The sequence below is a fragment of the Carettochelys insculpta genome, chromosome 16 (assembly GCF_033958435.1).
Source record: "Carettochelys insculpta isolate YL-2023 chromosome 16, ASM3395843v1, whole genome shotgun sequence".
Taxonomy (NCBI): Eukaryota; Metazoa; Chordata; order Testudines; family Carettochelyidae; genus Carettochelys; species Carettochelys insculpta.
The window spans coordinates 18,950,039-18,962,453 of NC_134152.1; the positions used below are offsets into that span (position 1 = coordinate 18,950,039).

A 12,415-nucleotide genomic window follows, 5' to 3' on the forward strand; every position below is an offset into this window, starting at 1 on the left:
GTCCATAGGCTTTGCTCACATGGACTGAGACTGGTATATGGCTGTTACAGGTCAATGCACTCATATTTCGGAGCCCCAATCCTGCTGCCATAGCCACCTCAGTGGACCTCTAGCATCTCCGTGAATTTGTTTGGGGAATCTGAATTAGGGGGGACTTTCAGAAACACTCAGCTTTGGGCTAGCTGCTCAAATTGAAATCAATGGATTTCACCAGGAATTGACTTCACTGGGAGCAGAATTAGACTAACTCTGAAGACCTTCTACATGTTACATAATAAAAGCACTCATTTGTTCTGGTTAATACAAGTCAGTCTCTGTATGTGGATTCTAATTCTTGTCTATCTCTTGCACTGTGGCTGTATATTTCACTGTTGTGACATCAAAGAGTTAAAAGCTTTGTGTAATAAGAGAGTTTGGTCCTGTCCAATACCCTTCCTGCATAGTGAATTATGGAGAACTCAGTTTTGTCCTTGAGTTGTTTAGGCTTGTGGAACTTGGGATGACTGCCTTGTTCTTGACATAGTTTCTCTACAAAAGATGTATCTGTAGCTTTGGGGAACCAGCACTCTTCATCTAGCAGAGCCAGGACACCAGGTGGGTTGTTCTGCAACATGAGCAGAAGACACATTAGTCATGCAATGGAAAAGAACTACCTTCAATGCCCAGTAAATTATTATTACATTCTGAAACAAGGAAGACATAAAGTCTAAGGTTACACATGTGTCCTGTTGGACTGTGCTAGAAGTATCTCCAACCTACATTATGTTGTCCAACCTAAAGACATGTAATCTTACTGGTCTTTCAATCAGCTCAATGCAAGGTTGCAGATCAAGGCCAAAGTCGATGAAATTCCATTCAATGCCCTCACGCTGATATTCTTCCTGCTCCAGTATGAACATTGTGTGGTTGAAGAGCTGCTGAAGTTTCTCATTCGTGTAATTGATACACAATTGCTCAAAAGAATTGACCTGAAAATGGAATGAAGGAACTGAATTATTGCATTTAAAAAGATGTGAAAAAGAGAAATTTGGATAGTAAGATAAAATTTCATATCTTCTAGGTATTTCACGGGCAATTATTGTTAAAATATAAGGGAGTACATTTTATTATCCTAACCTTTACGTGAATATTTATATTAAATTCTTACACATTAGATTAACCTAGTATAGTTGAGGGGTTTTTTTTCCACTCAGCTTAATGTAATTCTCAATAGTTTTATGTAGGTACTCTTTATCACTGAAATAACACAACTTAATAATCCTCTTACTGCATCCCTTAAATTTTTGTGAACCCAAGCTGCATCTTTAAAATATTCACAGAACACTGTTCGGTATATTCCCACCCCACACAGGTCTACTGCACTGCTTAATGCCCCAGTCCTCCGATGGCAATGCAGCCGGTTGAACACTGCATCCATAAAGATCTTATTGGTGCTATGCAGTTTCAGAGGGCCTGCCTACCTGGTTCTTAGTGAGGATCAGGGTTTAAGACTTTTACAAAAAGAAAGATAATGAAAGTAACTAAAACACCAGCAAACTACACAAGGAGTGGGAAGTTAAAATGTTCAGATCATCTCATGCCAACTAGTAAATACCTCAAAAATCTCAAATCCAGCAATATCAAGGATCCCCAGGAAAGAAGCTCCTTGTCTTTTTGTTTTATCTAGAGCTTTGTTCACACGACTAAGAATCCAGCGGAACAGACGTTCATATGTTGCTTTGGCTAAGGCCTCCACCGCAAAGTCTGCCTATTAAAGCAGGGCAGGGAAGAAGAAATCAAATGAAGTAACAAATCAAAATCAGATGCTACACTCCATATCAGACAGTACTTGAGGCGAGGAGGCTAGGCCTGCCATCTCCTCCCACAACTTGCAAAGCAGGTTAGCAGAGTTAAGAAGACTACACATTGATACCTGCTCTTTGGTCTGGGCTTTCTGAACAACATCTCGTCCCACTTTGATCCGTGGTGTTAGGATTGACCTTGTGAAATCTGTCACGTTAATTCCCATCAGGTGACACACTTTCTGCGCAGCTAAAATGAAGAGAACAAAATTCTATTTCACACTGAATTTTCTCTTGGTTGGTCAATAAATGTCCATGTTAGCAGTATGATGAGCAATGAACACAGTATTCTCCCATTCCATTAAAATATCTTCCTCATGCATATTCAAAAGAGACTCCACAAGAGCCATTCACAACACCAGCAGATTATGCATTGGTCAATCATCTAGGAACTCAAAATCACCCGTTATGATGCATGTTAATTTTGTTCAGTTAAAGCACAGAAACTCTTTTTTCAATAGTTTCTGCATCAGTGAAATCAACAATGAAAACTAGAAGATTGGCACAAATTACATTTACTTAATATCTATGAAAGGGTTAACAGGAGTCAGAAAACAGTTAGTACCCTGGTTGCACCTGGCGGGTAGGTTAGGCCCAATTAAATCAAGACCCCACTGGGAAGGAGCTGGATGGTCACTATGAAGAGACAAAGCCCAGTTTAGAATGGTGCCTGAAGAAGCTCAGGAGGGACACTGGAAAGACAGGGGAGAGGTGGAAGTTGCTACGATGACTCTGACAGAGTGTAGGAATTGGGCTGCAGGGGAGAAAGCTTTGGACAGTGGTGCTCATTACAAGAGCTGGCCGAATATTGTAGAGCCTCGAGGTAGAAAAAGGGGCCTACAGGTGGACTGAGGTAGGAAAGAGTCCGGGATAGGCAGCGAGGGCTTTCAAGGAATAGAACCTGACTGCTCATTCTGGTGGCCCTGAGCTGGAACCCAGAAGAGAGGAAAGGATTAGGCACCCCATCAGCGACTGGGGAAAGGCAGTGAGAACCCCCCTTCCACACGTGTATCCTGGAGATCAGGGACAAAGGCTATGGAGAACCCTGAGACATGATGTGCAAAGACCACTGGCTCCAGTATTGGGGTTGACACCTGATGTAAGGTCATTGGACAGTTGTTTTGTGGGAGTCTCTATCGCACTGGGAAGGGTGGGACTGAACGTGACCTGGCTGGAGGGCTGAGTTGTGAAAAGAAGCAGAACACCACAGGGCTGCAGCAGCTATCAGTGGAGGGTGCTGGATGAGGGGAGCCAGCTACGCTATACCACATCACAACATGAGGGTGTGCACAAGCGATGAATACATCTTCAGCCCAGTCCCTTTATTAGGCCATTTATGTTTTTTAATTTAGATGCTGAGGAGACAAACTTATACCAGTGTCATCGGGCATAGATGCTTGATCAGTATTTCTCTCCTTCTTGAAGACAATATTACCCAGCTGTAGGACAGAGGAAACCACCTTCAGCATAGCTGTAAAATAAATTAAAAAGTAAAATGTCCAGAGTTCCATCAATAGAACTAATAGATTCAGATAGCAATAAAAAAATGACTGTTTCCTACAACAGGAATTGTCAAGCTCTTTTAGTGTAGACCAGAGATTCTCAACCTATCTATCACTGTGGGCCAGATATGCAGTTCACAACTTGTTACACGGGCCACAAGGACAGCCGAATACCACTCAAACTCCCCACAGATTTCTATGCCCAGCGCCCCCGTCCAGAGATCATTTCACAGAGTGGGGCCAGGAACCTAGACTCTAGCACATGGGATTGGAAAACTGCTGTGTGCTGATTGGGCCGCATGCAGCCCTTGGGCTGCAGACTGAGAACCTCCGTTGAAGACCATATCTTTAGAGAAAGCAGTAAAGTAGCACTTTAAAGACTAACAATTTATTAGGTGGTGAGCTTTTGTGGGACAGACCCACTTCTTCAGACCATAGCCGTACCAGAACAGACTCAATATTCTGGTATGGCTGTGGTCTGAAGAAGTGGGTCTGTCCCACAAAAGCTCACCTGATAAATTATTTTGTTAGTCTTTAAAGTGCTACTTTACTGCTTTTTTGTTTTGATAGTATATAGACTAGCACGGCTTTCTCTCTGTTACTATATCTTTAGAGATTGTCTCTCATGGATTCACCTCCCCTAATGTTCCTGATGATGAGGGCTATCTCCCCTCCCTGGTGACTGCAAAATGTCCCAGGAGCAATAGAGCAGTTGCTTACACAGAGAAGTAATGTTAGGAAAGCAGTTATGTGTATATGTTATGTATCCATAGCTCACTTTGAATACAGTTTAGTAACTGGAACCAGCACCATATAATCAGTCAGGTATTCATGACGACCACTGAGTGCTCTGAGTAATGCTGATGGCTCATAGATGATAGGCTGGGAACTACTGTTCTGGAATATATTATTTTATAGTAATTGTCTTAATGAGCTTCTAAGAGCAAAAAGTATTTGCTAATTTACCAGTTCTGTGGCATTAAAGTTAAGCATGCACGTAATTCTTTACAAGATCAGGGCCCAAGTATTTAGTATACAAAACATCACCTGATTAAAGTGCAACTATGAAAGTGTGTATTAATATAACACTACATTGCCTTAGATGTTCAAAGACACTGTCACTTTACAAACCAGAGTGCCTGTCTGTCAGGGGTTTGTTCTTCTTTTTGCTAGACTCATAGATTTGTACAAACCAAAAATGGTGCTCAGCAGGTCCATGTTCTGGGGGTCTGGGCATGGGGGATTAAGGGATCAATATACAGAATTGCTACTGATGCCAGTGACAGGTGCAGGCATCATTTCCTTCTGCATGTCTTGTTGGAGGAAGAGGCACAGGGAGCTGTTGGAGTTCTCAGAATCTCATAGGCTCAGTTTTGAATAGTTAGATCAGTAATAACATCTTCATTATCCTGGCCATCAGATGTCACTTCAGGTATGAAGACTAAAACAGCTGAGGTGGGTTTGGGTGAGGGAAGCACAGATACAAAGTCATGACGATTAAAACTGCCAATTGTCAGTTAAAATGGTTATTCTATGCCTGCATAGTGTATATTTTATATATTTAAATATATGCTATATTTAAGATATATAAGGCTGGTTGTTCATTTCTCTCTATCCTGAACCTGTAGCTATACTAGTATTAACTGCTCAAGGCAGGTGTGATCCCTTCCAAGTGAAGTCATAATATCTTGCAACTTCTTTTGGTCATTTTTATTGGAAAGTACCTAAAACTAGCTTTACAGTAACAGTGAGCATGTGTGGAGTTCTGTCAGCTGGGATGCTTAAATGTCTGTCCTTCAATAGCCATGTTTTACCTCTTCAGGCCCAATTTTCGAAACTACCACAGGTAATGGATGGTGACAATTGTATTGATGGTTTAGCAGGCAAATAGGTTTGGAATGCATGTGATGTTCCCTCACCAAACAGCTCTCATGGAATTTGTCACTTCTGACATTGATGAAAACAACCTTTGTAATTTGTCACTTACACAAACAACAAAAAGTATAGAAACAATTTCAGCTGGTCACATTTAAAATACTGTACAGCACTGAGTATCTGTGTTTGATCTATATATCATATGTTGTACACAATTTAATATAGGTTATTTTCTCATTCTAATGTACAAAGCAACTCTTTAGCATCTTATAACTTATTGCTTCTTCTTTAATGGAACTCTTGCCCAGTTAATTACATTCTGGGTGGGACTTTCAAAGACGTCCAGTTTGGCCATTATTTCAGAGGGAACAGATTTAGGCCAATGCTAAATGTTTTTAAAAACTCTCTGCTAGAACAACATGTAGCACTTATGTAGCAATTTCTGGCTTTGTGGATTTTTCCAAACACAAAAGCAATTAGCCTTCTTTATATCGCAACACCAACATTCACCCCAGATTCTCCCCTTTTCTTTTTATATTAGAAAGTTAGAGAGCTGAGGTGAGGCTGCTAATAATTTTTTGCCAGAGTTCTATTGACCTGTCTGATCCCAAACCCCGTGGATCACCAGTCAGATTTGCACATAGAGGAGCTGTCTTGTCTGGTTTTTTAGGGGGTGTCGTCAAGCACTGGTAGCATGATCAATTTCATCACCATGCTGTTAGATCCTGGCCAGCACTTGTGTTATATCATTAACCACAATGGGCATCAGAGACTTTATTAGGAGTTAATGCTGTTCCATTACTATTAATTCTGCTGTGCATGCTGCATGGTTCACAATAGAAAGGAGAACATGCTGTGTAGCACAGCTGCCCTTCACCATCATCCCTTATCCACCTGATTATAACTCCCCTGATCATATGGCATTGAGTTGCCCTGTTATTCTTGCATATGGAACAGAAGCACTCCACGTCTAAGAATATCGCCTCTATCGGAATCCAACGAATCCATTTCCATAGGAGTTCTGTGGTTTTATTCCCCTCTTCACCATGCTGTCCTTAGAGCACCAGCACACTTTGGAAGGAGAGAAGTATTACACCATATGGCAGGTGGTGAATCTGAGACAGAGCTGAATAACTTACAGAGGGAACAAAGGTAGATTTAGAGATCTAATATTTCTGGTTCCCAGTCCAGTGGGAAGACCATCCTTCTCCAGAGATCTGGACAAGAGCCTTGAATAATATTAACTTCCTCACATGAAACTAAATACTCAGGTACATGCAGTTTACATAGTGACACATCTTGGAAAGAATACCCCATGGAACATGTGCACACAGGAATTACAGCAACATTTCTTAGACCTGTAAGCTGATGCTTGCAAAAATATGTCCTTTACTTGAATTAAAGCTTGCTAGCAATTCTTACCAATCTGCTCTTCTTCTGTAAACCCCATAATTGTCATGGCTTCCAAGGTCTCCTGGAACATCTCATCATCTTGCTGACCGGGAATGGGCACATGGCCGTTAGATAAAAAGGTATAGTTGTTGAAACTTTCCAGTAATAAATCCTCTATAAAAGGTGAAGAAAAAAATCAACTTAGGGAAAAATACTTTAAAAATTGATCGTCCAGAGTGAAAAGTCTGTTTAAATTCTCAAATCTGTGGTCTCTTAAGTCCATTCCCTGATGCAAAGCAGACAAAAAATAAATTGGTGCTTTGGCCAATTGGGGATTTTTGTTGTGTATGGAGCTTGGGGGAGTGTAGAGGCACCATGGCTTACATTTTTCAAAGTTACTAGTGGGCTTGGGTGCCTCATTAGTAGTTTTTGACAAATGTATCTCATAGCTTCCAGAGAAAGTGGAAAGGCTGGGGAAAAGAGGGCACAGCCAGTGCCTCTTTGTATCCTGACAACTCCTGACTGCTGTAAAGATTCTAAAAGCCAGGTTTCCACTAGCTCAGGGGTGTCTCTTGAGCCCCATGCATCTCTTTGCTCAATGAAATGTGGCTCTTGCTTGGAGCTACATGCCAGGACTTCTCACTGCCGTGCTGTGCATGTGCCCCAGGGCCTGGAGGGTGAAGCATGTGGCTGCAGTGGCAGCTCCAGTGAGACCCAGGCGTTGGGTTAGAGTGGCAGGGGGGGTCCAGGGGTGCCTGATTCTGGGGGGTGAGAGGGAGGGGGATTGGGTTAGAGCAGGGGAACTGGGAGTTCCTGGCTTTGGGGGAGGGCATTGAGCCATCTAGCTATCTGTCTATCTATCTATAGATAGATAGATAGATAGATAGATAGATAGATAAACGCATGGCTCTTTGCACCCTATCCACAGCAATTTTGTCTCTCTGGCTATGTCTAGATTGCAGGCTTATGTTAGTAGACTGGAGGGCTCTCAGCAGAAATCTGCCATATCAGGAGCATTCTGCCGACCTCCCTGTCTTCCTCGTTCCATGAGGAAGAAGGGATGTCTCAGCACAGAGGATTTTCCCGACGTTTGGCCCTTTATGGATGAGTCAAATGTCAGGAAAACCTCTCCCTATGGAACTGTTGGCAAAAGATACACAAATGCAGTGCACAGTTTGTGTATCTTTTGCCTACAGTTCTCAGTAATCTAGACACAGCCTCTGTCTTTAACTGCTTGGCCACCCCTGCACTACGTCCTTGACCTATGCTGTGCATTTCTTGGCTGTCTGCGATCTGGTCCACTGTTTTCATTGAGCTTTTTTAAATTTAACATTTTCTAAAAAATTCCACATTTTACTCATCAATGGACCTTTCCCTATTTGTTCTCGGGTGACCTATGAACTGCAAACCACCAGTGTAATAGATGCATATGAGCTGAGCCTTTTCTACAACTCTTGCATGAATATAATTGTTTAGAACAACCAAGGAACTCATTACTTTCAGCAACGGTTGAATGAAATGACAGTTTCGGAAAATCATGGAGATTTTTAAAAGCAGGTTAGACAAACAACTGCAGGGAAGACCTAGATGTTACTTAGTCCCGCCATGAGTTCAGGGGACTCAAATAGATGACCTCTCAAGGTCCCTTCCAGTCCTGGGATTCTGTGATTTCAGGTCAATGACCTAACACGGTCCTACAGCTCAGATCATTCAGCTTAAGATAAATAACTTACTTTTCATTTGTTCCCCAGCACCAGCAATCAGATAGTAAAAGATGTGAAATGTCCGCTCATCTCTAGCCTGTCGAATAGCACGAGACTTTTCAAGCAAATCTGTGCGTTACGTATGTTAAAAAAAATGTGTGGTTATATTTCACTCAATGCATCTTAGCACCATCAGTTACCTTAGTACAACAAGCAGCATGTTTGTTAGCTTGTCTAACAAATGTGGGTCTGGTTCTGCAATCACTCACTACCATGGTCAGTGGTTATTACTGATGTCAACTGAAGTATGAACAGTGAGACTAGTGCTCAGCTGAGTGCTTAACCAATGAATAGTCCCATTTTATATCATATCCCTAGTACTAACCATGATAGCATTCATTCCATGCAGGCACAGAAGCAGGCCTAACTTGAATGGTTTACATGATCTCTGTCATGCCATGCGATGGTACCCTCTCTTTCCCAAGGGACACCCCCTGGGAATCAGATCCTAGAACGAATCTACCAACATCAACCAGCATCTCTAGTACCTTTCCAGAAGGTGTGCTTTTGAGGCTGGTATATGAGACAGAATAATAATAATAATAATAATAATAATAATAAAAAACTATTTTAATGAACATCTACTCTGCTAAATTTAGATTGACAACCCTGGCTCAGCATCTGCATATAATGAATTGCTTCAGCCTGTGCCCAAATACTGCAATCAAATAGCCCTTAGCTTGATCCCTGCACTCTTGAGTCAGCTGGCATAGGCCAGCTGTGGTTTCTAACTGGAAATGGAGGAGGAGGCGAAAAGGAGATGTAGGGCATGTAAGGGACTTCTGCAGAATCTGTTCCAGAAAAGCTGTTTGCAAATGTGCAGCATTTGGAGCAGACAGCACATTCCAGGGACAGACGTAATGACACAGAGCAAATACTTTTAGAGCCCTGAGGATAAGTCATGTCTGGCAAGGCTGAGCTCACAATGCAGCCAGAAACAAGGAGATTCCCCAAACCCTCCCCTCACTTTGGCAGGAGACTTTTAACCGGGGGTGTGGGGGCGGGAATCTTAGGTGAATTCCAACACATTCCTGCTGAACAGCACCTCTTGTCAGTTTAATCCTGACCCCTGTGTCTTTCCTACTGTAACTTTGCTGAAGAAGAAATAAATGTCTTATGTGTTAATGTTGTTGAAGTAACACCCTCAGGGACTAGTGCCTCGTTATACTACACATAGTCCTGCCAAACAGCAGGGCAAAGGGGACAACTACCCTGGGGCCTAACAATTCAAAGAGGCCTAGAGCTCTCAGCAGTTTCTGAGGCACCAGCCAGAGCCAGGGACCCCTTTGAATTGCCGCTGGAACACCACTCCAAGTAGCTCTGAGGCCGAGAGGGAGGGGTTGCCATGGTCTGGACAGTGCTAAGGACTGACTGACCTCAGCCCCACCTTTTGCTTCCAAGGCCCTGCCCCTTCTGAGGGGGGCAGAGATGGCCCCTGCCTAAACCTTGCCCTGGGGCCTGAGGTGGCTGTTGGCTCCAGTGACTACACACCAGACAAAAGATGGTCTCCAGCAGCATATTGTCATTAGTGTTGTCTCTGAGTCCATTTATTTTAGCATTTATGTGGGCCTCAGCACCACCATATCTAAGCATCTTATACACACAGCCCGTGATAGGCAAGGAAGTGCTAGCCCTCTTTTACAGAGAGGGAAACTAAGCCACAAGAGTGAGTGACCTGCCCCAGTCACGCAGATGCAGGTCAGAACCTGAACCCAGATCTCCCAGGTCAGAGGTCTTCACTACAAGACCAACTTATCACCAGAACATTGCTTATTGGACTGAGAATCTGACATTAAAGTCTACTCCAATTGAGTGGGCTGTTCCATCCGTATCTTCCAAGACACTGCAGGGGACATAGCATTCTTTGTCTTGATAGCAGAGAAGACAAACTGACTAGTCTGAACAGAAAATGTAAACATGGGAATGAGACAAACTGCAAAATTGGGACCAATATAAACGGAGCGACTTCCTTTCATGCCCATTGTTTATATCAGTCTTAATGATATTTGCCTTTCTTAGACATGCAAGGCAGTCTGTTTATGTTGCTGCCTTTTGCTCCCCCAATTACTTTCCCATGAGGTTCAGTGAAAAGGATACAAGTCTCTATGTTTGCTCCAACAATGTAGCCAGTGACATCAAAGTTGATGCGGATGAACTTGCCCTGTTAACAAGAAGATGACGTGGCTTGAGCTGCTGCTGTGTTTTATGGTTCATTTTAGGAGCTGCATTAATAAATTGTCTGCTCTCTAATAACAGGTTCATCTGCTGCCTTTGTAGCAAAGTTGCTGGGAAAAGGCTGAAGAGAAGCAAGTCTCTGTGAGGGTCTCCTTGTGAGACTTGTCTCTGTTTCATTGGGCTAGTGGGAAAAGGAAGGACCCAAGCTTGGCAGGATGGGGACCAGTCTAGAAACCCTGCAAGTGGCCAGGGGATTTACATTTCCTCCTCGATTTCTTCAAAGCCAGTGCAGGGTTGGTAAGAGTCACTTCTTCCTCCTGAACATATATTCCTCGAACTATGCAAATATATCTTCAGGGTTGGGGTTCAGCAGGGCATGAAATACTGTGACCTACAGCTGATTCTTCAACACAAGAGAGCCGCGTCTACACGAGCCAGCTACTTCGAAGTAGCCGTGCCATCTTTGAAATAGCGCCCACCATGTCTACACGTGGCGAGCGCTATTTCGAAGTTGAAATCGACGTAAGGCAGCGAGACGTCGAAGTCGCTATCCCCAACAGGAGATGGGAATAGCACCCTACTTCGATGTTGAACGTTGAAGTAGGGCACGTGTAGACGATCCGCGTCCCGCAACATGGAAATAGTGGGGTCCGCCATGGCGGCCATCAGCTGAGGGGTTGAGAGACGCTCTCTCCAGCCCCTGCGGGGCTCTATGGTCACCATGTGCAGCGGCCCTTAGCCCAGGGCTTCTGGCTGCTGCTGCTGCAGCTGGGGATCCATGCTGCATGCACAGGGTCTGCAACCAGTTGTTGGCTCTGTGGATCTTGTGCTGTTTAGTGCAAGTGTGTCTGGGAGGGGCCATTTAAGGGAGCGGCTTGCTGTTGCCCCGGAAGTGCTAGTCTGCCCTGTGACCCTGTCTGCAGCTGTTCCTGGCACCCTTATTTCAATGTGGGCCGCTTTGGTGTGTAGACGCTCTCCTGCAGCGCCTACTTCGATGTAGTGCTGCCCAACGTCGACGTTGAACGTCGACGGCACCAGCCCTGGAGGACATGTAGATGCTATTCATCGAAATAGCTTATTTCGATTTCGCTACATTGAAATAAGCTATTTCGGTGTAGCATCCCCGTGTAGACATATCTGAGAACATCCTTCACGTACTTATATAACCACCACTGTCTTAGTTGTCATTGGGAACTGAACCTGGTATCTCACAGGATAGGTCAGGAGCATAACCCTAGCTAGAGAAATAACAAAGGATTACACTCAACCAGGTGGAATGATAGTGACCATGAACATTCTTACTATTTTTATTTACTTTAAAGTTAAGCTAAACTCATGGTAAAACTCTTTGGGCCTGAGTCAAGTAGCTTATAAGACTTCAGTTGTAGCACTTATATTTCCTATTACATAAGTAATATACTTTTTATGCAAATGTTTGTCTTTAACATGTAAAGTAACATTCTGAGACCTTGCATCCCTAACACTTCAATAATTAAAAATAATCAGAACAAATTTGTTCTCTTGTAATATCTATTCTCAGTGAAAGAGTATGCATGATCATGATGCTATCTTTACTCAGAAGCATCATCTATTTTAAGACTCTTATCAAAAATAAATGATACTGTCCATGCTAGTGAAGATTCAAGATCCTGGATCTATAGAGGACTAAATTATTCAGGATGAAAACTTGCCAAATTGGAGGGTTATTGAAAGGAAGTGGGCATTTTTGAGAATAAAATCTAGTCTATTTTAAGTCTTGTGTACATTTAAGAGGAGTAGTCTGCTTTTCCCAATATTTTCACCCTCATTTTTATAATTTATTATTTTCAAATTTTAAAGGCCAATTTAGTATCCTAGTTTAGTATGT

General features: G+C 42.9%; 1 protein-coding gene across 3 annotated transcripts in view; it reads right to left on the reverse strand.

Moving 5' to 3' along the window:
• MYH11 (myosin heavy chain 11) overlaps nt 1–12,415 on the reverse strand; it is a 118,441-nt gene that overhangs the window by 36,951 nt on the left and 69,075 nt on the right. For all 3 annotated transcript variants that reach the window (XM_075011267.1, XM_075011266.1, XM_075011269.1), the window contains 8 exons: nt 10,471–10,534; nt 8,344–8,442; nt 6,641–6,784; nt 3,217–3,312; nt 1,913–2,031; nt 1,595–1,747; nt 795–968; nt 431–604 (listed from right to left, as the gene is read on the reverse strand). In XM_075011267.1, the coding sequence (XP_074867368.1) occupies nt 431–604; nt 795–968; nt 1,595–1,747; nt 1,913–2,031; nt 3,217–3,312; nt 6,641–6,784; nt 8,344–8,442; nt 10,471–10,534 (1,023 nt within the window). The remainder of the gene's footprint in view (nt 1–430; nt 605–794; nt 969–1,594; nt 1,748–1,912; nt 2,032–3,216; nt 3,313–6,640; nt 6,785–8,343; nt 8,443–10,470; nt 10,535–12,415) is intronic.